The sequence below is a fragment of the Salvelinus fontinalis genome, chromosome 20 (genome assembly GCF_029448725.1).
Source record: "Salvelinus fontinalis isolate EN_2023a chromosome 20, ASM2944872v1, whole genome shotgun sequence".
In the NCBI taxonomy this organism is placed as follows: domain Eukaryota; kingdom Metazoa; phylum Chordata; class Actinopteri; order Salmoniformes; family Salmonidae; genus Salvelinus; species Salvelinus fontinalis.
The window spans coordinates 14,584,424-14,609,392 of NC_074684.1; the positions used below are offsets into that span (position 1 = coordinate 14,584,424).

Genomic DNA, 24,969 nt, shown 5'->3' on the forward strand with positions numbered 1-24,969 from the left:
TTAATTATTGAGTAAGAAGTATTTTGATTGATATAATTGATGACAATAAGTATTGTTGTATTTTCTCACAAGACTCGGATTAGGCTCAGATTTGTAATGGGGGTTAATTGTAATATTTGCAACATTTGTTACAATTAACCACAGTCCTAAAATTCAATGCCATTTTATGGTATTTAGACACATTCACATAATGATATAAAATGTCACTTCTTTACATCAAGTTTGCCAGTACAACTGTCACGGATCCCTCCGGAACCGGCATTACGCACACCTGGTCCATATTACCATTGATTAGTCATTTTATAAGTGTATCCTTTGTTCACCTTTGTCTGGTCGATTATTGTTCCAATGTCTGTTGGTTGTGTGAGTACCTGTGCTGTGTTGTTTTGGCTTTCGTTTCCTTGTGGACTGCGCAGATGATTACGGGTCTCCTCCCGTGTGGTATCATTGTGCGCTAGTGTTATTTATTCAAGGTACTCCTTGCTCTTTTGTTTGGGTTTCAACCCTGTATTTTGTATACGTGTTTGTTTGGTCTTCGTCCCCGTATCTTTACACGGCACACTGTAATTTGGGTATTAAAAAACCCTTACGTACTCCGGCGCCTGTCTCCCGATCCCTTTAAACTGACGTGACAACAACTAAGATGATACCATAGAAAAATATAAAGATGTCCAAATTATATTTATTTATGCTAAAAGTATCTTATATAAAATTATTAATGTTGGCCATTCTGTTTTTGGTCAGTATGGCATGCCTAAAAGATCAAATAAAACAAGTTTGTCAATTCAGTGTATTTTCATCCAAATATCAGCTTCAAATCAGAACATTTTTTAATTACCCCTAATTTTTTTACCATTGAAGACAGTGTAACAATAACCCCACAGCCTGTAACAATTAACTCTGTCAACATTTCACTTCCACCACTTTTGGTTGAATTGTAAACAGGTGGAATGTACTAGAAACTTTGTTAGTGTGTAATGGTAGCTAAGATATGTATGTTTGTATAAAATATTATTAATCTACCTCAAATATTATGTTTATACTAAGCAAAGGCCCAAAACTGTTACTTTGGTTCCAGGTCACCCCTAAAACTTGCCCAAATTTGAAACCTTTGTTTTCCTGGTGATCACAACTGAACATGACTCTGGTGTGTTAGAGCTGGGCTAAAACAAAAGCTTGCACACACTGCAGCTCTTCAGGGACCTGAGTTTCCTTCCCCTGATGTAGGGTATGTGGGCCAACTAGAGTGGTACCTGTACCTCTGTCCCAGAGGACTGTATAGGTGACTGTGACTCCTGAGCCAGCCACGTCTGTAGGGGGGGAAGATTCTTGCGGTAGGCCTCCCAGGTACTCAACACACGTCCCATGGTGCCTTTCACTGCCGCCACTTCCTCTGTGCTCGTGGCCGTGTCACTCTCTGCCTCCTTCACCTGCCTATTGACAAGCTGGGCATCCTCACCTGGGGAGTGGAATGCAAAAGGTTTAGGGTCAAGGTTTATCAGGGTTGTGTCATTGGAGGCTAGAATCCTACTGTAGGCCTCGCTCAGCAGGACACAACGATGTGCATCGTTTAATTCAATAGCAACAATGCTGCTCTGAACAACCATTTGAAGAATGTTGTGATTATGGTGGTCCAAAGGGAGATTGTGTACAGTGTGCTACATGAGTTTTGCGATTTCGATTGGTCACACCCATATTGATCAGGTCACAGCCCGCTACACACACCATACAGGAGAAAACACACTTCGATGACTGTTGAAGAACGGTGAGTGGTGTTCAGTACAAACCGTTACGCAATGTAGCGATGAATTCCATCGTACACACTGAAAACTCATAAGGCTATTTCTCTCGTACAGACACGTTTATTCTCACACAGTCACTCACACACATGTACACAAATAACAGTATTTTCTTTAGCACACACACACGCCTTACCCAGAGCTGCCTTGCTTGTGTAAGTGCTGGCTGTCTGTTTCAATTTTTGGAGGGCATCCATCAGATGAGAAACTAGGCATTGGCGATCCACTGTGTCCTGAGAAAATAATATGATTCATACAAAACCATTGAGTAAAAATGGGTTTCCTTGTCAACATACGATTCCTTGTTTCAACTTCATCAAAGTAATTGTGTTGTATCAATGTGGATAGTTTGACAAACTGAAACTGGATGTTTATCTGGAGTGTTCGCCGAGTGGGACCACACTGGTATCTGATGTAAGACAATTGCTAATCTTGATCACATAATGAGTAGTAACTTGGGATATAAAGTGACTTGTAGATCAGAATCACTGATCTCGAACATGCACATCGATACATGCACATCGATCACAAACAGTGAATCCTCTACCCCTCACTGCAGTGCCATGATGCCCAGCCAGGGGCAGAGTATTGAACACATTTTTGGACAGAGGCCCAGCCAACTCACATGCCAGTCCTGTAGGAGCAGACGCACTGCATCCTGGGAGCTGTAGGGCCCTTTCCAGGAGCGTAACTTGGCACCAATTTGAGCCAGTAGATCCTGGACAGTGTGCCGGTGCTCCCGGTATTCCAGTTTGATCCCGTGGTACTTAGCCGTGACACGGGCGTTGGTGAAACTGTGGTAAGAAAGACAGGGTTGTGTTCAGTAGGCAACAAACATAAGGGAAAAGACAGAAACAGGGAGGGACAAACTGGACTTATCCAACAGGAAATGCTAATTTTTGTTGCAAAACATTCTAAATGTTTCTGTTGTGTGCCCACGACCCAGGGGTCAGGAATGACATGGTGCAGAGTGATACAGTTCATTACCTGTGAGTTTATTGCAACATACAACAACATTGCAGGTTTGGGAAATGAAATGGAAATGCCACATAATTTAGTGAATTGCCAATTTTTTCCACCCACTCATTTTGTATTTGATGTTTTCATTAATAGGACCGTCAGTAGAGGGGACAGAAAAGACCGTGTTAAACAGGCAGTGGGAGAGACGTGTACCTACAGTACATGTGTTTGCTGAGGTGGAACTAACCTCTGGACCAGGCATTCCCAACTTTTTTCCCCAGGGTCCCCTTTTCCACGTCAAAAATATCACACCACCCCCTGCAATTCTACATAGTTAAACAAGACTCGACCTCTTTTAGCTAGGCTATTTAATGATGATCATTTATGTAAGCTCTCAACTGAATGATACATATTCTCTTTTACAGAAAGTGAATAGATCAATTGATAGCGACAGAGTGTCACGTTCCTGACCTATTTCTGTTAGTTTGTTATATGTGTTAGTTGGTCAGGACGTGAGGTTGGGTGGGCATTCTATGTTTTCTGTTTCTGTGTTGGTTTTGGGTTGCCTGGTATGGCTCTTAATTAGAGGCAGGTGTTTGGCGTTCCTCTAATTAAGAGTCATATTTAGGTAGGCATTGTCACAGTGTTCGTTGTGGGTGATTGTCTTCCGTGTCTGTGTCTGTACACCATGCGGGACTGTTTACGGTTTGTTCGGTTTGTGTAGCCTATGTTCCTATTCGTGCGTTTTTCTTGTTTTATGTAAGTACGTCGCCTAGGTCTGTCTACACCGTTTGTTGTTTTTGTTAGTTTAATCAAGTTCGTGTTTTCGTTAATAAAATATGTCTTTTCACTACGCTGCGCCTTGGTTCCCTCAATACTCCTCCTCTTCAGATGAAGAGGAGGAGGACTGCCGTTACACAGAGTCACACATTGTATTAGTCCAATTTCTTTGACTGCTTGACTTTAGAAGGTTGTAGCACAGTTGCTGAATGTCATAGAGCCAAACCAAATACAGTGCTTTCGGAAAGTATTCAGACTCCTTGACTGTTTCCACATTTTGTTAGGGTACAGCCTTATTTTAAAATTGATTAAATAGTTTATTTCCCTCATCACTCTAAACATAATACTCCATAATGACAAAGCAAAAACAAGTTTTTAGAAATGTTTGCTAAAATATATATATATATATATCACATTTACATAAGTACCTTACTCAGTACTTTGTTGAAGCACCTTTGGCAGCGATTACAGCCTTGAGTCTTCTTAGGTATGACGCTACAAGCTTGGCACACCAGTATTTGGGGAGTTTCTCCCATTCTTCTCTTCAGATCCTCTTGAGCTCTGTCAGGTTGGATGGGGAGCGTTGCTGCACAGCTATTTTCAGGTTTCTCCAGAGATGATAGATCGGGTTCAGGCTGGGCCATTAAAAGACATTACTGCGTTGTCTTGACTGTGTGCTTAGGGTCATTGTCCTGTTGGAAGGTGAACCTTTGCCCCAGTCTGAGGTACTGAGCGCTCTGGAGCAGGTTTTCATCAAGGATCTCTCTGTACTTTGCTTCGTTCATCTTTCCCTCGATCCTGACTAGTCTCTCAGTCCCTGCCAATGAAAAACATCCCCACAGCATGATGCTGCCACCACCATGCTTCACCATAGGGATGGTGCCAGGTTACCTCCAGACATGACACTTGGCATTCATGCCAAAGAATTCAATCTTGGTTTCATCAGACCAGAGAATCTTGTTTATCATGGTCTGAGAGTCTTTAGGTGGCTTTTGGCAAACCCCAAGTGGGCTGTCATGTGCCTTTTACTGAGGAGTGGCTTCCGTCTGGCCACTCTACCATAAAGGTCTGATTGGTGGAGTGCTGCAGAGATGGTTGTCCTTCTGGAAGGTTCTCCCATCTCCACAGAGGACCTCTGGAGCTCTGTCAGAGTGACCATTTGGGTTCTTGGTCACCTCACTGATAAAGGCCTTTCTCCCCCGATTGTTCAGTTTGACCGGGCGGCCAGCTCTAGAAGAGTCTAGGTGGTTCCAAACTTCTTCCATTTAAGAATGATGGAGGCCACTGTGTTCTTGGGGACCTTCAATGCAAACATGTTTTGGTACCCTTTCCCAGATCTGTGGCTCGACACAATCCTGTCTCGAGCTCTACGGACAATTGCTTTCGACCTCTTGGCATGGTTTTTGCTCTGACATGCACTGTCAAATGTGGGACCTTATATAGACATGTGTGTGCCTTTCCAAATTATGTCCAATCAATTGAATTTACCACAGGTGGATTCCAATCAAGTTGTAGAAACATCTGAAGGATGATCAATGAAAACAGGATGCACCTGTGCTCAACTTCGAGTCTCATAGGAAAGGGTCTGAATACTTATCTAAATAAAACATTTCTAAAAACCTGTTTTCGTTTTGTCATTATGTGGTATTGTGTGTAGATTGCGGAGGATTTGCTTTTGTTTTAATCCATTTTAGATTAAGCTGTAACGTAACAAAATGTGGGAAAAAGTCAAGTGGTCAGAATACTTTGCGAAGGCACTGTATATTCCCATGTGCATCAGAGTCGTGTCTTCCTCTTCCATGTTTCTATAAAAAAGCCATCAAATCAAGGAAGGTCCCGCACCCCCATGGTTGGAAACCCCTGCTCTAGACCACCCAGGCCACACTGCCCTTCATTGTAAATAACTTCAATCAACCCTGCTTTTGCACTCTGTATTCAGTATGTTCGTTTACAAACTACTGTCAGCTCACTAAAAAGGTGTCGTATTCTATAAAAAAGATGCATCTAGTTTTGAGGGAAGTCTATCTGCTATTTTACAGGTCCCAAAACTAGGGATATTTTCTTCATCATACCAACTGACTTAGTATTTTTATTGGCTATCATACAACTTTTCCATCTGGGCCAGTCAGGTTGTTTCAGACAGGAAGTGACCTACGTTCCAAGGGAAGTTGTGCCCGTTGCTATACCCACCGTCTCTTGATTTCGTCTAACTTCTCCACAGGCACGAGTACAGCACCGGTCTCAGCCTGGTTGCAGAACGTGTGAAGGATGTTGAGGTGGCTGCTCAACTCAACCATTGAATTCTGGGGGAGAATGCATGTTTGTAAAATTATACAAATTTACATGCAGGGGCTGTATGTATCAAGCGTCTTAGATGCTGCCCTAATCTTCAATGTAGTCAATGTAGTCAATTTCAAACAAGTATAGTTTAATTTAACGGGAACAACAGTCTTTAGACAGTATTGAAGAGATAGAGCTAAGAGAGCCCATCTTTGCCATTATCACTTCTGTGACAGCGTGGGAGTGCCATTGAGGGCTGCTACCCTATCTCCATTTGAAAGAGGTAACTTCCTTCTTCTCCAACTTCTATACTTTCTTGGCAGTTTGTAAACTACCTGAAAAGCTGCATACCGTTGTGCTGGAGTGTGAATAGTCTGAACAGACAAAGCTACAATTTATGATTTACTGCCACCTACTGTGCTAGAATGTTTGCTCAGGAGTATCATTTATTGGCTGATCCCTCCTGCTGACCTGTATAGAATTCTGGGATCAATCCCTTAACCCATAGGAAGTCCCACCCAGTTGGCTACATTAAAACGGTGAAAGCCTCCAATTGCACTGCCATTGCTGAAACAAGCTTTGTAGAAAGACCTCTATCTATCTCTTTGAGATCTCTATGAGAGAGAAGGAAAAGGAAAGGCACCTTAAGTTTCTCCTGTTTGACTCTTGCTTCTTTGGCAGCACAGGCGTGGTCCTGAGCATTTCCTCCCTCTTCAGATAGTACTGCCTCCATACGGTGAAGCCACGCCCCGACACAGTCCATTGGCGCAGGAAGATACGTATCCAGCTCAGCCTTACACTGTCGCAGCTATAGGAGAGCACAAATACACACACACACACACACACACACACACACACACACACACACACACAGGTATTAGAAGAGCAGGTGGTCATGTGTACAAAAAATATGCAGTGCCTTCAGAAAGTATTCATACCTCTTGACTTATTCCACATTTTGTTGTGTTACGGCCTGAATTCAAAATGTATAAAATAAAAATTCTCAACCATCTACACACAATATACCCCATAATGGCAATGTGAAAACATTTTTTGGGAAATGGTAGCAAATGTATTGAAAATGAAATACAGAAATATATAATTTACAATATCTCAAGTATTCAGACCCCGGAGTAGAGTTAGAATCACCTTTGGCAGTGATTACAGCTGTGAGTCTTTCTGGGTAAGTCTCTAAGAGCTTTGCACACCTGAATTGTACAATATTTGCACATTATTATTCTTCAATTATTGCTCAGTCAAATTGGTTGTTTATCATTGCTTGACAGCTTTTTGAAGTCTTGCCATTTTTGAAGTCTAGGCCACTCAGGAACATTCAATGTCGTCTTGGTAAGCAAGTTCAGTGTATATTTTGCCTTGTGTTTAGTCCTTGCCGGTGACAAGCATACCCATAACATGATGGAGCCACCACCATGGTTGAAAGTATGAAGAGTGGTACTCAGTAATGTGTTGTGTTGGATTTGACCTCAAACATAACGCTATATCTTCAGGACATTAATGTTTTGCAGTTTTACTTGAGTTCCTTATTGCAAACAGGATGTTTTGGAATATTTTTCTTCTGTACAGGTTTTCTTCTTTTCACTCTGTCATTTAGGTTAGTATTGTGCAGTAACTACAATGCTGTTGATCCATCCTCAGTTTTCTCCTATCACAGCCATTAAACCCTGTAACTGTTTTAAAGTCATAATTGACCTCATGGTGAAATCCCTGAGCGGTTTCCTTCCTTTCCGGCAACTGAGTTAGGAAGGACGCCTGTACTGTATATTTGTTGTGACTGGGTGTATTGAAACAACATCCAAAGTGTAATTAAGAACTTCAACATGCTCAAAGGGATATGCAATGTCTGCTTTTTAAATGTTTCCCCATCTACCAATAGGTACCCTTCTTTTTGCGAGGCATTGGAAAACCTCTCTGGTCTATGTGGTTGAATCTGTGTTTGAAATTCACTATTCGACTGAGGGACCTTACAGATAATTGTATATGTGGTGTACAGAGATAAGGTAGTCATTTAAAAATCATGTTAAACTATTATTGCACACAGAATGAGTGACTTGTTAAGCACATTTTTACCATAACAAAGTGGTTGAATACGGGGTGTGACTTATTGACTCATGAAATGTTCATTTTTTATTAATTTGTACAAATTTATAAAAACATAATTCCACTTTGACATTATGGGGTATTGTGTGTAGGCCAGTGACACTAAATCTCAATTTAATCAATTTAAAATTCAGGCTAAAACACAACAAAATTTGGAAAAATGTAAGGGGTGTGAATACTTTCTGAAGGCACAAAATATAAATAGAATATCTAATGGTATAACAGGGGCTACTTCTACACACTCCCACTGGTGACTGTGGTGAGGCAATTTTACAATAAATAGCTTCTCCTTTTCAATTTATTGAGAAATCCTTGAAAATAGTTGCCCTTTTTGAATTATTGACTTGGAATTTCAGTTTACTTCCTGAATTTCTCTCACCTTCTCTTCCAGGCAGTCCCAGGCTGCTCTTAGGGCACGTTGCTCCTCGCTGGGCTCCGGGCAGCGTCGCATGGCTCCCAACAGGGGCATCACTGGCCGTCGCTGCTCACTGAAGGAGACCGCAAATGCCTGGAATGCCTGGAGCCCACATAGACATCACATAGGAAAACATATTATGACAGAGTCTAGCAGATAGGCTTTAGCTCAGTTGGCTAATGCAGTCACGTGAAGGACTCGGGTTCAACATTTGGTTGGTCACACAATGGTCATGCAGACCTGAACCGTACTGTGCTGGCTTTCACGTTGTCCATTACAGCAGTTTCAGCACAGCTCGGGTTAATAAAAGTGGGCTGAGCTGGCCTGACATTTCAGTCAAGTTTTCAAGATGGAGCACTTTCAGAAGAGCATAACCTGGGATGATGCATTTTGTAGTGAAAGTGCTCCATCTTGAAAACTTGACTGCTTAAAAATTGGGACTGCAATAACAGTGGATTAATCAACAAAAGACTAATTGAGTGAACTATCCCCAAATGTTTGGGACAGCATGATAGTGTGAAAAAGGTCTAACCTGATACCGCTCTGCATAGGCTTTTTTCTCCGTGGAGGCCCACACCTCCAGCAGCTCCTGATAGGTCCGTTGTAGCCAGCAGGTCACCTCCCGGGCCCTTTGATTGGGTGAAGCCTGGGATCATAACATTACAAAAGAAGGCAATATCAATCACTCATTCATACAAACTTCACTCAGTTTTACTTAGTCTCCCATTGACATCATTGCAATGTGAAAGGTGGAAGTTAGGATTCACCCCTTATGTTGGAATTCAATCAAACCTGCTATAACATTGTTAAGGTAGTATTTTCTGTTGCCAAATTAGTGCATGCACAAGGTACCTGGTGCAGGGGAGAGACAGCGATGGCAGGCGTGAAGTGAGAGGGCAGATTGATAGGAGAAAGGCAGGGGGGCTGGGCCTGGGTGAACAGCTGCACCACCCCGCCAACAAGAGGACAGAAGAAGAGGAGGAAAATGAAAAGGAGGAAGAAATGAGAGAAACATTACAGTGCAGGAATGTGGATGGATGGATGGAAGGAAGAAGGGATGGATAGATGGATGGGCAGAAGGGATAGACAGATGGAAGGAAGAAGGGATGGATAGATGGATGGGCAGAAGGGATAGACAGATGGAAGGAAGAAGGGATGGATAGATGGATGGGCAGAAGGGATAGACAGATGGAAGGAAGAAGGGATGGATAGATGGATGGGCAGAAGTGATAGACAGATGGAAGGAAGAAGGGATGGATAGATGGATGGGCAGAAGGGATAGACAGATGGAAGGAAGAAGGGATAGATAGATGGATGGGCAGAAGGGATAGACAGATGGAAGGGACGGACCGGGGAGAACAACAGCCCCCTCTCATTGAAGCCACGGAAGTTCAAGGCCGACTGTGGTACTGCAGGCATTGTTTTTAGAAAACAGGATCCCCCACTGTAGTGACCGAAAAAGATCTTTGTGGTCAATCTTCATGTAAATAAATAAAAAAAATTGACGACAATCATGGCACCAACAATTGCCCCCAATACACCAGATGTATGTTCTTGAACTAATTATTTTAGAAATCGCCTACAGAAAAAGTAGTTGGATAATGTAGTTGCTATTGGCAGCTTTAGTACCCTGGTCGGCCTTCAACTTGAGTTACCCAATGAGAGGGGGCAGCACTGAGGTAGCCAGCACCATCACTTAAGTATCTCTTCTCTGTCCTCTCTCCCCTCCTTTTGAAAAATCTATTCAGTTCCCCCACATTGAAATTAATGGTGGCCAACTTCAACATTTTCTGCTGTGACTGATTTTACACTAAATCTTTTACATTATAAATAAATTAAATTTGAAAATAGTCTGCTGTGACTGATTTTACACTAAATCTATGATGAGTCTATGACATTTCAATTGAGTTCCTCCACATTGAAATGAATGGTGGCCAACTTGAAAATAGGCTGCTGTGACTGATTTTACACTAAATCTATGATGAAGGTCCATCCATGTAGAGTGATCATAGATTTAGTGTAAAATCAGTCACTGCAGCCTATTGTCAATTTGGCTATCATTCATTTCATTGTAGAGGAACTTAATTGATTTTTCAATGCCATAAAGGAATAGATATTGGTGTAATATAACCAACATAGGCTGAAAATGTGTGTTACTGTGTCATCTCTCCTCCTTCCTCTCTCCTCCGTGACGCGGAAACCGATAAGTGGTTAAGTGGTCGAGGAGTGTCAGTTCGTTTGTAGGCAAATGGAAGAGTGTCTTCCCCTCCTCAATAGCCACGTTTCATCGAGGACACTCATGTTTATCCTACCACGGAAGAGTTTTGAAATCTGCCACACCCCCTTTGAATCAGCTTTTGTTTTGTCATAGGATAAAAACATGCACACGTTTAAAAACAATATGCTACTTATTGTTTAATCTATAAAATGTCTTGCACAACTGACTTAATTTGTTTTGAGCACTTTGCACATTTATTTTGGGATCCGCCCCTGTAAACATCATTTGCCTGATGTGGAGTGGAGAAGGACCATCTCTTTTCAAGCAAGCGCATTTTCCTCCACGTTCACTCTCTTCGCCAACTCTCCTCGATTAACTTTTACCTTTTTCAAAAGGAGGCGAGAGAGGACAGAGAAGAGAGGAAGCAGGATGTGAGCAAATCTAATTGATAAAAGGCCTATGTCTCTAAGAGACGCCATCTTAACCGACTTCATTTGGCTTCAATGCGCTATTAAGTCTTCACATAGGAATGAATGGTGTCACGTGATCGATGGCTTTGTCCATTTATATACTGTATACAGTCATTGGAACAGACAGAAGGAAGGAAGGACAGATGGACAGACAGACAGACAATTATGAACCTAAGGAAGATAGATTGACAGGAAAGCAGGAGAATGGGTACATCTCAATAGTCTAACATCCTCTGCTTCAGCTATGCTAATTTAACAACTAAACATAACATTGGTGAAAAGCACAATGCACTTTGACTGAAGCTTATAATAGGATATTGCTTCCAGCAGGCACATTCAAAACTGGAACTCGAAGGCAATTCAACTGGCTGATTTTCATTATTTCCCTCTAATCAAGGACTGATTTTGACCTGGGACACCAGGTGGGTGCAATTAATTATCAAGTAAAACAGAAAAAACAGCACCACTCCGGACCTTCAGGCTCGGATTTGCATACCCCTAGCCTACAGTATACTGCAAGTGAGTTGCACAGAGAGGGAAAATGGGAATGTGACCGCTGACCTGCAGGTCATCATCGTCGGGTGGTGTGGGGAGGTCATTGGAATACTGCAGGAATTGGGCCACATAGGTCATGATGGACTTTTCGTCTGGGTCTTTCACGTCAACGTCTAAAATGAAAAGAGACAGAGCCACATTCAATGAAACTCACATAGTAATGTTTATGTAATGTATATCATGTAACGTACAGTATATTGTCTTGTTTCTTTGTCAACATCATGGTATCACCTTATGAAGACCGACTATCTCCTCTCCTTTTTTTTATTAAAGGAGTTCCGATCTCCTTTTGTATTGACAGGACAGATGGAAAGTTTGGCGATCGGGAAAAAAATATCTAGACCGGGCACAGAGAAGAAGGGCACCGACAGGGGTGGTTGATTTGAGGCTCGAACCCCCGTCTCCAGGGGGTATGCATCGTCCGGTGTCAGTAGTGTTACAGTTCAACCAGACTCCGGCACTCTACCATGTTTTCTTGTTTTATTTCAAATGGACTGGTCCTCACCCTGGGGCTCCAGCAGACGGGGGATGTGTAGCTCCTGCTCAGCCAGACGGAAGGCCTCCTCCAAGTTCTGCTGGTTGCTTCTAGACTGGGCCTGAGTTAGGTCCACCAGGTCTGGCCTCAGAGAACACAGGATGCCCAGGAATGCCATCCCACTGCGCCAGCTGCACTTAAAGTCCTTGACACTGAGGGAGCAGTCAGCCCTGGCAGGACGGAAGTAGGATTGGAGAGAGAGAGAGGCAATAATAAATACATAAGTAATAAAAAAGAGAGAAAAGATATAAAGAAATCATGCATGGTGGTGTTCGTGTGTGTCTGTTTGTCTGTGTCTATTGTACAAATGCAAGCAAGTGGAACCCACCTTTGGCACTGGTCTCGGACCCACATCAGCAGGGCCTTCTTGGCCGAGACGCGGAAGCGAGTGTGGAGGGGCGAAGCTCGCCCGCGAGGGGCAGGACTACCTGGGGTTGGGCTTCCCAGGGCAGGGCTACTGGAGCGAGAGTCCAGACTGGCCAGGGAGTCCAAGGAAGAGTGGCGTGAGCTGAAGGACAGTGTGCTGGCCAGCTCCTCAATCTGGAACACAAAGAAGATAGCGACTGAATATTGGGGAACACTGATTTGCATTGGAAGAGAGTACTTTTCCTCAAAATAAAGTAGTTTACATTGCATTATAGCTATTCTCTAACAGTGTTTCTTTCTTCTAGGTTTTATTTCCAGGCCACTGTGCTTCTGCTTCTCCTTGCTCTTTGGGATCTAGGTCAGGTTAATGTGAAAACACTTGTGCCTGATGTAAAAAGGGCTTTATAAACACATTTTATAAACCAGGGTCATACATCTGGTCCTACTAATCAGCCCCCCTTGAATGGACTGTCGCATTTCAATTTAAAAATGACATATAGCCACACCACACTACCTCCCTGTAGTCTCTAAACAAAACATCCTCCCTCTTCTGTCCTTCTCTATAGAACCAAACTGACTGAGAACACTCCTGTAAGCTATTATATTCAGCATTGTTCCTGAGCAGAAATGAAACGCAAAGTCTATTTCCCAGGGCTCATCTACACTACATGAATGGAGAGTCTCTTGTACTTTGAGGCCATTGAAGCCATAGGTGTGGTTAAAGAGACAGAATTCATCAATGACAAAGGATGTGTTCTGTAATGTAATACTGTATTATCTAGCCATTATATCCCTGATATCAAAACCGACATAGTCAGAAAAGAAGGGTTTTGCGGGAACTCACATTGCTACAGGATGTTTCATTTTTGAAATATTTATAAAAATGCCAAACTAAATGTTCCCTTTTTAATATGAATTAAGCTTTTGTGCAGACCACCACAAAGTACAATCACTGGTCTCTGGACATTTCTTAAGTCATCTATAAACAATGTCTATGAAGCAGCAATGCCAGTATATTGAAATGCTAGACAATATAGCATGAATAGCCAAGCCAATGTACAGTGGTCCACTGTCATATTATGTTATATCATTGCATCCACATTTAAACTAACTATTGAATGCACAGTGCAAAACATTGCTTGCTTGTACCGTAAAAAAACAACAACATAATATTGGCTATCTTTGAATGTGAGAATTCGTCAACAAGGGCCTTTTCACAAAAAAGGCCCTTACTGAGCCGAGCCAAATCAAGCTGACCTGTAGTGCGCTGGCCTGGTTACGCATCCACCATAGTTGCTGGAAAAGTGCTGGAATGGACCATGTGAAAAGAAAATATCCAAGCCAGCACAGAACAGTTTGGTTCAGCATGAGGATACGGCCACACAGAGATTTTCTTGTCCAACAGATTACAAATTGAGCAAATAGTTTTTCAAAGGGGATCCTCCGTTGATGGATAATGGGCAACAGAGATTATTGTCTGTCTGCTTTTGTGTATATGCAACTAGTCCAAAAAAAGTTGACGAGTTTTTGACAGACAGAAACGGAAAATGATGAATGCATGTGTTTTCTACATCTCTGTTTGGCTTCAACCTGATAGTGTGAAAAGAGTGTGTCATGGGTTAAACTGCGCAGACACCCACGTGACAGTGGAGGATGATGGTCCATATGAGGCCCAGGATGATGGAGGGACGTCCCTCGATGATGTCCGGGATGTTGATGTTCACCAGTTTAACCTGGGTTTGGGTTAACAGAGGCATGTTATTAGAACAAGCCAACCCCTGACACACTATTCAGAGCGACTTACAGTTAGTGCATTCATCTTAAAACAGCTAGGTGGGACCACATATCACAGTCATAGTAAGTACATTTTTCTTCAATAAAGTAGTTATCAGCAAAGTCAGAGCTAGTAAGAGGGAAAAGAGTCAAGTGCAAGTGTTAATTCACGAAAGGCACTTACATTATTTAGCTTAAATATGAATGATTTTTTCTTGTTGCGATTGCTATATGCTTTCTCCGATCAAAACACTTAGAAAATATCAAATGTATTATTGTATTTATAAAATGTATCATTCATTGGGCATAATTTCTCTGCCTTATCAGATTCTTCCCACACTCACACATCCGCTCTTACCGATTTCTTCTTGAGGAAGTTCAAGGCCGTCTGAATGTTACCCCTGTGCTGAAAAAACCCGTGGCCCCTCTCCCGTTTCTGTGACAGAAAAAAAAAATCAACATGTTCCCTGAATCCCAAAACAACCTGTAGCCCCGACCCTGAGTGAATCAGTCCCGAATTGGAGGGAAATATTGGTGGCGTTCCAGGCCGACTACATTGCAGTCGTGTAACGTGGATCAACAAAGGATTGCATACCATGTCATCGACTACACAGTCGGGCACCGATTGTTATATTATATGATGTGGTTAGCCGATATCACCTATCCCGGCAGGGTGAGTGCAGTATAACTGCAGTATGTTTCAAATACTGAGTCCAAAATGACATTATCTTTTTTACTGCTGTAATTTTGCAGTGTAACTGCTGTTAGAGTGCAGTATAACTGCAGTTATTCTGCAATTACTGCATTCAAAAACCCACAGTCGACTGCAGTTAGTGCACTTTTAAAACTGCAACCTTTTTTAGTAAGGGTGAGATCTGGCAGGCGACTGCAATGTAGCCCGCCTGGCACTCAGACAATAATATATTCAATTTAGCAGACTCTTTCAACCAAAGCAACTTAGTCATGAGTGAATACATTTCCCTATGGGTGGCCCCAAAGGGAATCAAACCCACAATCATGGTGTTGCTATTGCTATGCTCTACCAACTGAGCCATACAGGGCCAGTGAAAGTCAGTAGTGCTACAGCCTTCCAGGACTGTTACTGAATGTCCCTTGTGGCATAAGGGGTACCTTCTTGTCCATTTTACCATGTACAATTACTTTATGAATTGTACTGTAAGCTGCCAGGTCTCCCTTGAAAAAAGGGATCCCTTATCTCAAGGTACTTAAAGGTTACATTTATAAAATGTATAAATAAAATAATGCAAATCTGCTATCACTGCATTTGGTAGTCCCAAATACTGTCAATGTTTTGTAGATGTTCAATAGATGATCAACTGTCATTTCAACTAACTAGCCACTAACTAGGGATGTGCTTCTTTCCCTTTCAAGACGATTCGATATGTATCTAGTTACATGGGCTCTGACTAAATAAAGGAATGATACATTTCAGTTTGAAATTATTTGATGCGATTCGGTTTGATTAGAGCAGTGGTTCCCAAACTTTTTATAGTCCCGTACCCCTTCAAACATTCAACCTCCAGCTGCATAGCACCGGGGTCAGCGCACTCTCAAATTATGTTTTTTGCCATCATTGTAAGCCTGCCACACACACACTATACTATATTTATTAAACATAACAATGAGTGTGAGATTTTGTCACAACCCGGCTCGTGGAAAGTGACAAAGAGCTCTTATAGGACCAGGTCACAAATAATAATATAATAATCTTTATTTAGACATCTTACATATAAAACCTTATTTGTTCATAAAAAATTGTGAATAACTCACCACAGGTTAGTGAGAAGGGTGTCCTTGAAAGGATGCACATAACTCTGCAATGTTGAGTTGTATTGGAGAGAGTCTCAGTCTTAAATAATTTTACACACTCAGCCTGTGCCTCTATTTAGTTTTCATGCTAGTGAGGGCCGAGAATCCACTCTCACGTAGGTACGTGTTTGCAAAGGGCATCCGTGTCTTAACAGTGCGATTTGCCAAGGCAGGAAACTCTGAGCGCAGCCCTATCCAGAAATCTGGCAGTTGCTTCTGATTAAATTAAATTGTCACAGAACCGCTGTTGCATAACCAGCGCACTTCTGTATGTTGTAAAAGCTTTACATGGTCGCTGCCCATATCATTGCATAATGCAGAAAATACACGAGAGTTCAGGAGCCTTGCTTAAACAAAGTTAACTATTTTCACTGTAGTGTCCAAAACGTCTTTCAAGCTGTCAGGCATTCCCATGGAAGCAACAGCCTCTTGATGGATGCTGCATTGTACCCAAGTGGCGTCGGGAGCAACTGCTTGCACACGCCTACCACTCCACTATGTCTCCCTGTCATGGCTTTTGCGCCATCAGTACAGATACCAACACATCTTGACCACCAAAGTCCATTTGATGTCACAAAGCTGTCCAGTACTTTAAAATGATCCTTTCCTGTTGTCCTGGTATCCAGTGGTTTCCAGAAGAGGATATCTTCCTTAATTGACCCCCATAAATGTAACATACATATACCAGGAGTTGTGCCAGGCCCGCCACGTCTTTTGACTTATCCAGCTGTGACGCATATACTGTGAAGCAAAACATCTCCTGCCATGTCACTGATGCGTCGTGAAACAGCGTTGTTTGATGAAGGCATCGTCTGTAAAGTTTTTTGGGTCTTTTCCCCCATTATTGCCCCAGCCATATCTGTGGCAGCAGGAAGAATTAAGTCCTCCACAATAGTACAGGGTTTGCCTGTCTTAGCCACTCTGTAGATCACCATATAAAACACTTCTAGACTCTTCTTATTAATGGCATCTGTTGCTTTTATACGTCGTACTATTCAAAAGTCGCCTTTATTCTCGCTTCAAAAACTCCTGTGGCTTATTTTTCAAATTGTCATGTTTCGTTTCTAAATGTTTGCGCAAGAGTGAAGGTTTCCCGCACGAGAGAGAAATGGTTAATGTGATTGGATGTTCATTATTTGACTAGGCTACCTGTATTTGACATTGTGTTGTCATTTCGCTGAACACTAGATGGTTTAATTATTGGGGGGCAGTGAAAATAACCTCACCCAAATGTATAGATGGCCCCATTGGAAAATATAGATGTGAAGAAAGAATTGTCTAGAAATTACATTGGTTGTCACTCAACTAATAAAGGTGAATATTGCGCAAGCCATTTTACAAACATTTGAATGCTGAAGGTGACGTGCAGATGTGCCAGATCAGGAATAGGCCTACCTCTCATTGGTCAGCGCAAGCAATTTTACTAGGCTACTGATATTGCCTATGGTTGTTTGACCTGCAAACTAACATGTAAATCAATGACTGTCAACATAATTACACGCTTAGTTCGACACTTAGAGGACACAGTTGTCACAAAAGAAGAGAGGTATTTTCGGAGGGTAGAAAGAAAGTAATTTTTGCAAAGAATGTTAGTGAATCGGCAATTTGTAATGTTTAAATCTATTTTCTGATCGATGCATGCTACATTTGGATCGGTTTGGGGTCCCGCAGAGAGATGCACTTGTATCTTAAACATTTGAACCGGGACTGATGGGTATCGGTGAATCGTTACATCCCTACCACTAACCCCAACCTTAACCTTAAGCCTGACCCCTATCCTAACCCTAAACTTAACCCTTTCATGGGGTCACTCACCATGCGCTGGCCGCTCATCACCTCGAGCAGGTCAAGGAGGCGAGCCCCATCTCTAAGGTCAGAGAACAGGTCCAGCACTGTTGTGGGAGGGCTCCTCTGGGACAACACAAAGAACAACATCTCTATTATAATCCATGAGGTACTGTAACTCATATGATGAGTTGGGTGGATAGACAACTTCATGATTATTGTTAGCTAGCCTCAGATTGGCTGATCCGAAATATTACAAGAGATTCTGAAAACCCACTACCTCTTCATGCTATTCAAACTTTTTATAAACATATTAATGAACCTACATGATATCATATTGGAGCAAATTATATATATTGCACAGTGAAGTGAAGGGGGGGGGGGGGGTTGTATTATAAACTGGTTACCAACGTATTTAGAGCAGTAAAACTAAATGTTTTGTTATACCAGTGGTATACGGTCTGATTTACCATGGCTTTCAGCCAATCAGCATTCAGGGCTAGAGCCACCCAGTTTATAATTCCATACAAGCTACAGAAGTTTAAATCAGTGAAGATGCCTTGTAGGTCTTGTTACAGAGGAAATAAGATATAATAGATCACAGGTTATCACTTTTATGATGAGAGAAGTAGTTAGAATCTGGTGCTGAGCAACGTGGACGTGGGAGTGGCGGTGGGAAGCGGGGTCAGCTCACCTTACAACCTGCTAGCCTGCTCCCACTGCCCAGGCTCTATTTATACTTTAGCCCCCTGTCGTGCAACCTCCCCTTCACTTCACTGTGCAATGAGTCAGCATTTGTCTAGTAGTGCTAATGTCCTAATGTCCTAATGAGCCCGTCACAACAGTGAAGGCAAGTCACAGGGCTCCGTGCAGTGAGAGATTTAACAAGTTCTCACCAGAGGCGCAACTCGTTTAAAATATATATATATCCTTTATATATTTCTGTGGGGGAGGGTTTTTATGTGTTTATTAAGATAGGACAGTGAAGAGCAAACAGGAAAGATGGGAGATATTGTGAGTCAAAGGGGCAGTGGGTCGGATTCAAACCCTTCTCTGGTATACATGTTTGCCGGAGTCTGGGATACTAAGCGCTGGACCACACAGGCCACACTCATGTTTTTAACCTGAAAACATCGGAGTGATGGAAGCCTTCGACAGTAATGACAGCTGATTTCAGATTTTAGCAACCGATCTGCCAAGAAGTGTCTTTGTAGTCTCATGACAGTAACAATTATCTACAGAAGCTTATGAAGTTGGCTTTGTGCCAAACCGTGGCTGGCTCGTGTGCATCTTGCATGCTGGCCTCACAGAATGGTAATAAAGTTCTAGTATATGACGCTCATAACAGCATCATGTAGGGACTAAATGAGGGATGTTTTACGTGTGGTGCTGCCGGTTAAGTTTGGACAGGGCATTGCAGATGAGAGTGGTGAGGTTATCCATCTTAAAATAGCATTGCAAATGAGAGTGGTGAGGTTATCCCTCTTAAAATAGCATGTTTCAGTTGAAAAGTGTCTCTTCGAAAGTCAAATGGAAGGGAAAGCTGTGACGATTTATCTCCAGATATCTGTGTCTCTTCTCTGTTCTTTCTTTTTATGTTCATAACTTAAACCTATACAAGTTCTATCTGTCCAGGCAACAACATACAGTTGAAGTCGGAAGTTTACATACACTTAGGTTGGAGTCATTAAAACTCGTTTTTCAACCACTCCACAAATGTCTTGTTAACAAACTATAGTTTTGACAAGTCGGTTAGGACATCTACTTTGTGCATGACACAAGTAATTTTACCAACAATTGTTTACAAATTCACTGTATCACAATTCCAGTGGGTCAGAATTTTACAAACACTAAGTTGACTGTGCCTTTAAACAGCTTGGAAAATTTCAGATAATGATGTCATGGCATCAGAAGTTTCTGATAGGTTAATTGACATAATTTGAGTCAACTGGCGGTGTACCTGTGGATGTATTTCAAGGCCTACCTTCAAACTCAGTGCCTCTTTGCTTGAGATCATGGCAAAATCAAAATAAATCACCCAAGACCTCAGAAGAAAAAAAATTCAACCTCCACAAGTCTGGTTCATCCTTGGGAGCAATTTCCAAACGCCTGAAGGTACCATGTTCATCTGTACAAACAATAGTACACAAGTATAATCACCATGGGACCATGCAGCCGTCATAGAGCTCAGGAAGGAGACGCGTTCTGTCTCCTAGAGATGAAAGTCCTTTTGTGCAAAAAGTACAAATCAATCCCAGAACAACAGCAAAGGACCTTGTGAAGATGCTGGAGGAAACAGGTACAAAAGTATCTATATCCACAGTAAAGCAAGTCCTATATCAACATAACCTGAAAGGCCGCTCAGCAAGGAAGAAGCCACTGGTCCAAAACCGGCATAAAAAAAGCCAGACTACGGTTTGCAACTGCACGTGGGGACAAAGATCATACTTTTTGGAGAAAAATAGAACTGTTTGGACAGAATGACCATCGTTATGTTTGGAGGAAAAAGGTGGACGCTTGCAAGCCGAAGAACACCATCCCAACCATGAAGCATGGGGTGGCAGCATCATGTTGTGGGAGTTGCTTTGCTGCAGGAGCGACTGGTGCACTTCACAAAATAGATGGCATCATGAGGAAGGAAAATTATGTGGATATATTGAAGCAACATCTCAAGACATCAGTCAGGAAGTTAAAGCTCGGTCGCAAATGGGTCTTCCAAATGGACAATGATCCCAAGCATACTTCCAAAGTTGTGGCAAAATGACTTAAGGACAACAAAGTGAAGGTATTGGAGTGGCCATCACAAAGCCCTGACCTCAATCCTATTGAACATTTGTAGGCAGAACTGAAAAAGAATGTGCGAGCAAGGAGGCCTACAAACCTGACTTAGTTATACCAGCTCTGTCAGGAGGAATGGGCCAAAAGTCACCCAACTTATTGTGGAAGGCTACCCAAAACATTTGACTCAAGTTAAATAATTTAAAGGCAATGCTACCAATTACTAATTGAGTGTATGTAAACTTCTGACCCACTGGGAATGTGATGATAGAAATAATAGCTGAAATAAATCATTCTCTCTGATATTATTCTGACATTTCACATTCTTAAAATAAAGTGGTGATCCTAACTGACCTAAGACAGGGAATTTTTACTAGGATTAAATTGTCAGGAATTGTGAAAAACTGAGTTTAAATGTATTTGGCTAAGGTGTATGTAAACTTCTGACTTCAATTGCATCCTATACATTTTAGACTGATGTTGCCTGACACAAGCACGCATGCAGACACACACACACACACGCACACACACTGGACTTTCCACCTTTAGACTCACCTTAGATAGTTGAGCATTGATCCAGTTGGTGAAGCTTCTCTTCTGAATCTGTTCTTGCTCCACTATTGGGAAAAGAAAGGCGCTTCATTACATAGCCTGCATCACAAATGGCACCCTATTTACAGTGCAGTACTTTTTACTAGACCCATGAGACTCTGGTCAAAAGTAGTGCGGTATGTAGGGAATCGGGTACCTTTTGGGATACATTCAATTGGTGGTACAACTGGTGGCTAGAGAATACTTTGGCCCAAGAGTCAAGAATCATTTGAAATGAGTTATTTGTTCCAACATAGAAGAAAAGGGTCAATATATCAGAAATATATTAATAAATAGCATAAATCTACCGTGTTACAGTATGTCTTGTTCACACTTTGAGTATGATGCATTCATCAGTGAAATCACTATGAACTTGAATTAATCAGTCAGAAATTCTCCATTGCATATGATGTATGCAATATCCATATAACTTTTACAAAAAATAGACTGAAAAACACACATGAAAGATCTTTAGACAACTGCTACCCAAATTAGGATGCGACCGTTCAGGCTACACTTACCAAAGTCAGAGTATTCAGGGACCTCTATCTCCATTTCAGATTGTTGACCCTCCATTCTTAAGCCGCCCAGTGGATCATGACCAGACACAAAACTCCACTCTGTCTGTCTCTCTCGCTCTCTCTCTGTCGGACTCTCTTCTCTGCTTCTCTCCTTGAGTATCAGAGTATGATGACCAGACACAAAACTCCACTCTGTCTGTCTCTCTCGCTCTCTCTCTGTCGGACTCTCTTCTCTGCTTCTCTCCTTGAGTATCAGAGTATGATGACCAGACACAAAACTCCACTTACAACTCAAAATATCTCTCTCTCTCACTCCTGCTCTCTCTCCCTCCCTCTCTTTCTCTGTGGTTGCCGACAGGTTATCTTCAGACCATTCCTTACAGTGGGGCAAGGTTTCTTCCTGTGCTAATTAAGGATAGCTAGAGACAGCTTTGGGTCTGGGATCTGGCCAAGGTGTTCATGATACATGACGGGACAGGATCCAAAAAATGTAAGACACACACATCACCCACACCCACACCCACACCGGCAAAAAGGGTTTACAGGGCCAAAAGACTGCACCACTTAGTGCTACATGACAGGACAGGCTCCAAGACCGTGAGACAGCTTTCTCTCTCTCTCTCTCTCTCACACACAGACACACAAATCAAATCAAGATTCCTTTATACAGCACATTTCAGACATGGAATGCAATGCAATGTGCTTCGCTGGAAAAACGAATATTACTACACAACAACGATATGAGGATAAAAAAAACTAAATAATAACAATAAAAACTGAAATACTAAATATATCCACAGTTTCGGCACCCCTCAGGTTCTCTGGCAGGCTATTCCAGAGGCTGGAAGCATAATAACTAAAGACTGCCTCTCCATGCCTCTTGGTCCTAGGCTTTGGGATAGTTAAAAGACCAGTACCAGAGGACCTGAGGGACCTACTGGGTACATAACTTAAAAGCATGTCTGACATGTATTGGGGTGTACAATCACGGATTGATTTAAAAACCAATAGAAGAATCTTAAAACGAATTCTTAAACTCACAGGCAGTCAGTGCAGAAAACTTAAAACCAGTATGTTTTGCCAATGGCTTTCTTGGGTAGACCAGACAGGAGAGCGTTACAGTAGTCAAGCCTCTCTGTAGCAGTCAGAGAGAAACGGCCGCACCTTGGCAATGTTCCTCAGGTGGTAAAAGCTATTTTGGTCACATTCCTAATGTGCAATTTGAAATTAAGTTCAGAATCTAAAATAACACCTTTATTGCCCGTGAATTAAAATGTGCGGCCAGATTCTCTCTCTGTGGTTTGGCTCCAACAATAAGTACCTCGGTCTTGTCTTGATTTCACTAAAGGAAGTTGTGAGCCATCCAAGTATTTAAATCACTAATACAGTCTAATAATTTATCCGTGGAGCAAAAATCCTCTGGTGACACAGACATTTACATTTTGCTTAAGAATGGAAGGTTGGAGATTGGCTGAAAATATCTAAGAGCTGAAGAATCTAGATGACTTTTCTTCAGAAAGGGTTTCACCATAGCAGTTTTCTTAGTGCAGTGGGGAAAGTGCCTGTAAACAGGGAGTGATTAACAATAGCTCGCAATTCTTCAGATATGCAATTAAAAACTGTTCTTAGAAAGGTGGAGGGGATATGTTCAAGAAGGCAGGTAGAATGCTTAAGTTGTGATATCACTTTCCTGAGCATATCTGTATCAACCAGGGAAAATAAATCCATAGTGCCTTTGCGTGGTAGGCTAGGACACATATCCAACTTCTCATCAGGTCTTACTTGACTGATACCCAGCCTAACGTGTGTTATCTTATCTCTGAAATATGTCGCAAACTCATCCCATTTAGACGTGGAGGAAAGTTCACATACGTTTGTGGGGGTAGGATTTATCAGGCCATCAATGGCCGAGAAGAGTACTCTCAAGTTATACTGATTATTAGTGATCAAGTTAGACAAATGAGTCTGGCATTTCAAATTGCCTTGTTATGCAGTACCAGTCAAAAGTTTGGACACACCTACTCATTCAATGGCTTTTCTTTATTTTTACTATTTTCTACATTGTAGCATAATAGAGAAGACATCAAAACTATGAAATAACACATACGAAATCATGCTCTTTATTTTTTTTTTAACTGCATTATTGGTTAGGGCTTGTAAGCATTTAACTGTAACCTGTTGTATTTGGTGCATGTGACACATAACATTTTATTTGATTTGATGTAGTAACCAAAAAAGTGTTAAACAAATCAAAATATATTTTCGATTTTATATTCTTTAAAGTAGCCACCCTTTGCCGTGATGACAGCTTGCACACTCTTGGCATTCTCTCAACCAGCTACAATCTTGAAGGAGAAACCACATATGCTGAGCACTTGTCATCCCAAACCATCTCAATTGGGTTGAGGTTGGGTGATTGTGGAGGCCAGGTCATCTGATGCAGCATTGCATCACTCTCCTTCTTGGTCAAACAGCCCTTACACAGCCTGGAGGTGTGTTTTGGGTCATTGTCCTGTTGAAAAACAAATGATAGTCCCACTAAGCGCAAACCACATGGGATGGGGTATCGCTGCAGAATGCTGTGGTAGCCATACTGGTTAAGTGTGTCTTGAATTCTAAATAAATCACAGACAGTGTCACAAGCAAACCACCTGTCAGGACCCGGTGCGAGAAACAGTCACTAATAATCAGCAGAACCCAGAAGATGAGGCAGACACAGCAGTACTAAAGATGGTGGTTTAATAAAAGAACAAGATCTTCAGGCAAAGAATATATATCCACAATGTCCAAAATAAAGCCAAAAGGCAAAAAATGGATATCTTCCAAAATACAAAGAAGATCCACGAAGTGGTAAGAACAGCAAGGGAAAAAACAAACCTCAAAAGACTAATCCAAAAAACACAAGAACAAAACCAGAGAACCTCTGGAAAATCCAACAAGAGAAAATACATGTTCATAACAAGGCTGGGGCTGGGTGCTAACATAGAAACACTGAGCAAAGAACTGAGGAACACACAGGGTTTAAATACTAACAAGGGAACGACATACAGGTGCAAACAATAATTAGAGCAAGGAAAAAACAAAAGGTTCAAAAAAGGTGCAATGGGGACATCTAGTGACCAAAACCAGAACAGTCCTGGCCAAAACCTGACACCACCCCCACACCATTACACCTCCTCTTCTATGCTTCACAGT

At 41.9% G+C, this 24,969-nt stretch overlaps 1 protein-coding gene across 1 annotated transcript in view; it reads right to left on the reverse strand.

Annotated features, from left to right (window-relative positions):
- Positions 1-21,829, reverse strand: part of LOC129817105 (nesprin-2-like) — a 207,966-nt gene extending 186,137 nt beyond the window's left edge. Inside the window, exons 1-16 of the mRNA XM_055872054.1 lie at positions 21,775-21,829; positions 21,218-21,279; positions 17,915-18,010; positions 14,628-14,705; positions 14,137-14,229; positions 12,459-12,670; positions 12,101-12,300; positions 11,602-11,708; positions 9,205-9,294; positions 8,885-8,998; positions 8,317-8,454; positions 6,463-6,627; positions 5,730-5,842; positions 2,425-2,593; positions 1,936-2,032; positions 1,260-1,459 (exon numbers count right to left, since the gene is read on the reverse strand). Coding sequence (XP_055728029.1) covers positions 1,260-1,459; positions 1,936-2,032; positions 2,425-2,593; positions 5,730-5,842; positions 6,463-6,627; positions 8,317-8,454; positions 8,885-8,998; positions 9,205-9,294; positions 11,602-11,708; positions 12,101-12,300; positions 12,459-12,670; positions 14,137-14,229; positions 14,628-14,705; positions 17,915-18,010; positions 21,218-21,279; positions 21,775-21,829 — 1,989 coding nt within the window. The remainder of the gene's footprint in view (positions 1-1,259; positions 1,460-1,935; positions 2,033-2,424; positions 2,594-5,729; positions 5,843-6,462; positions 6,628-8,316; positions 8,455-8,884; positions 8,999-9,204; positions 9,295-11,601; positions 11,709-12,100; positions 12,301-12,458; positions 12,671-14,136; positions 14,230-14,627; positions 14,706-17,914; positions 18,011-21,217; positions 21,280-21,774) is intronic.
- Between the last annotated feature and the right edge of the window lie 3,140 nt (positions 21,830-24,969).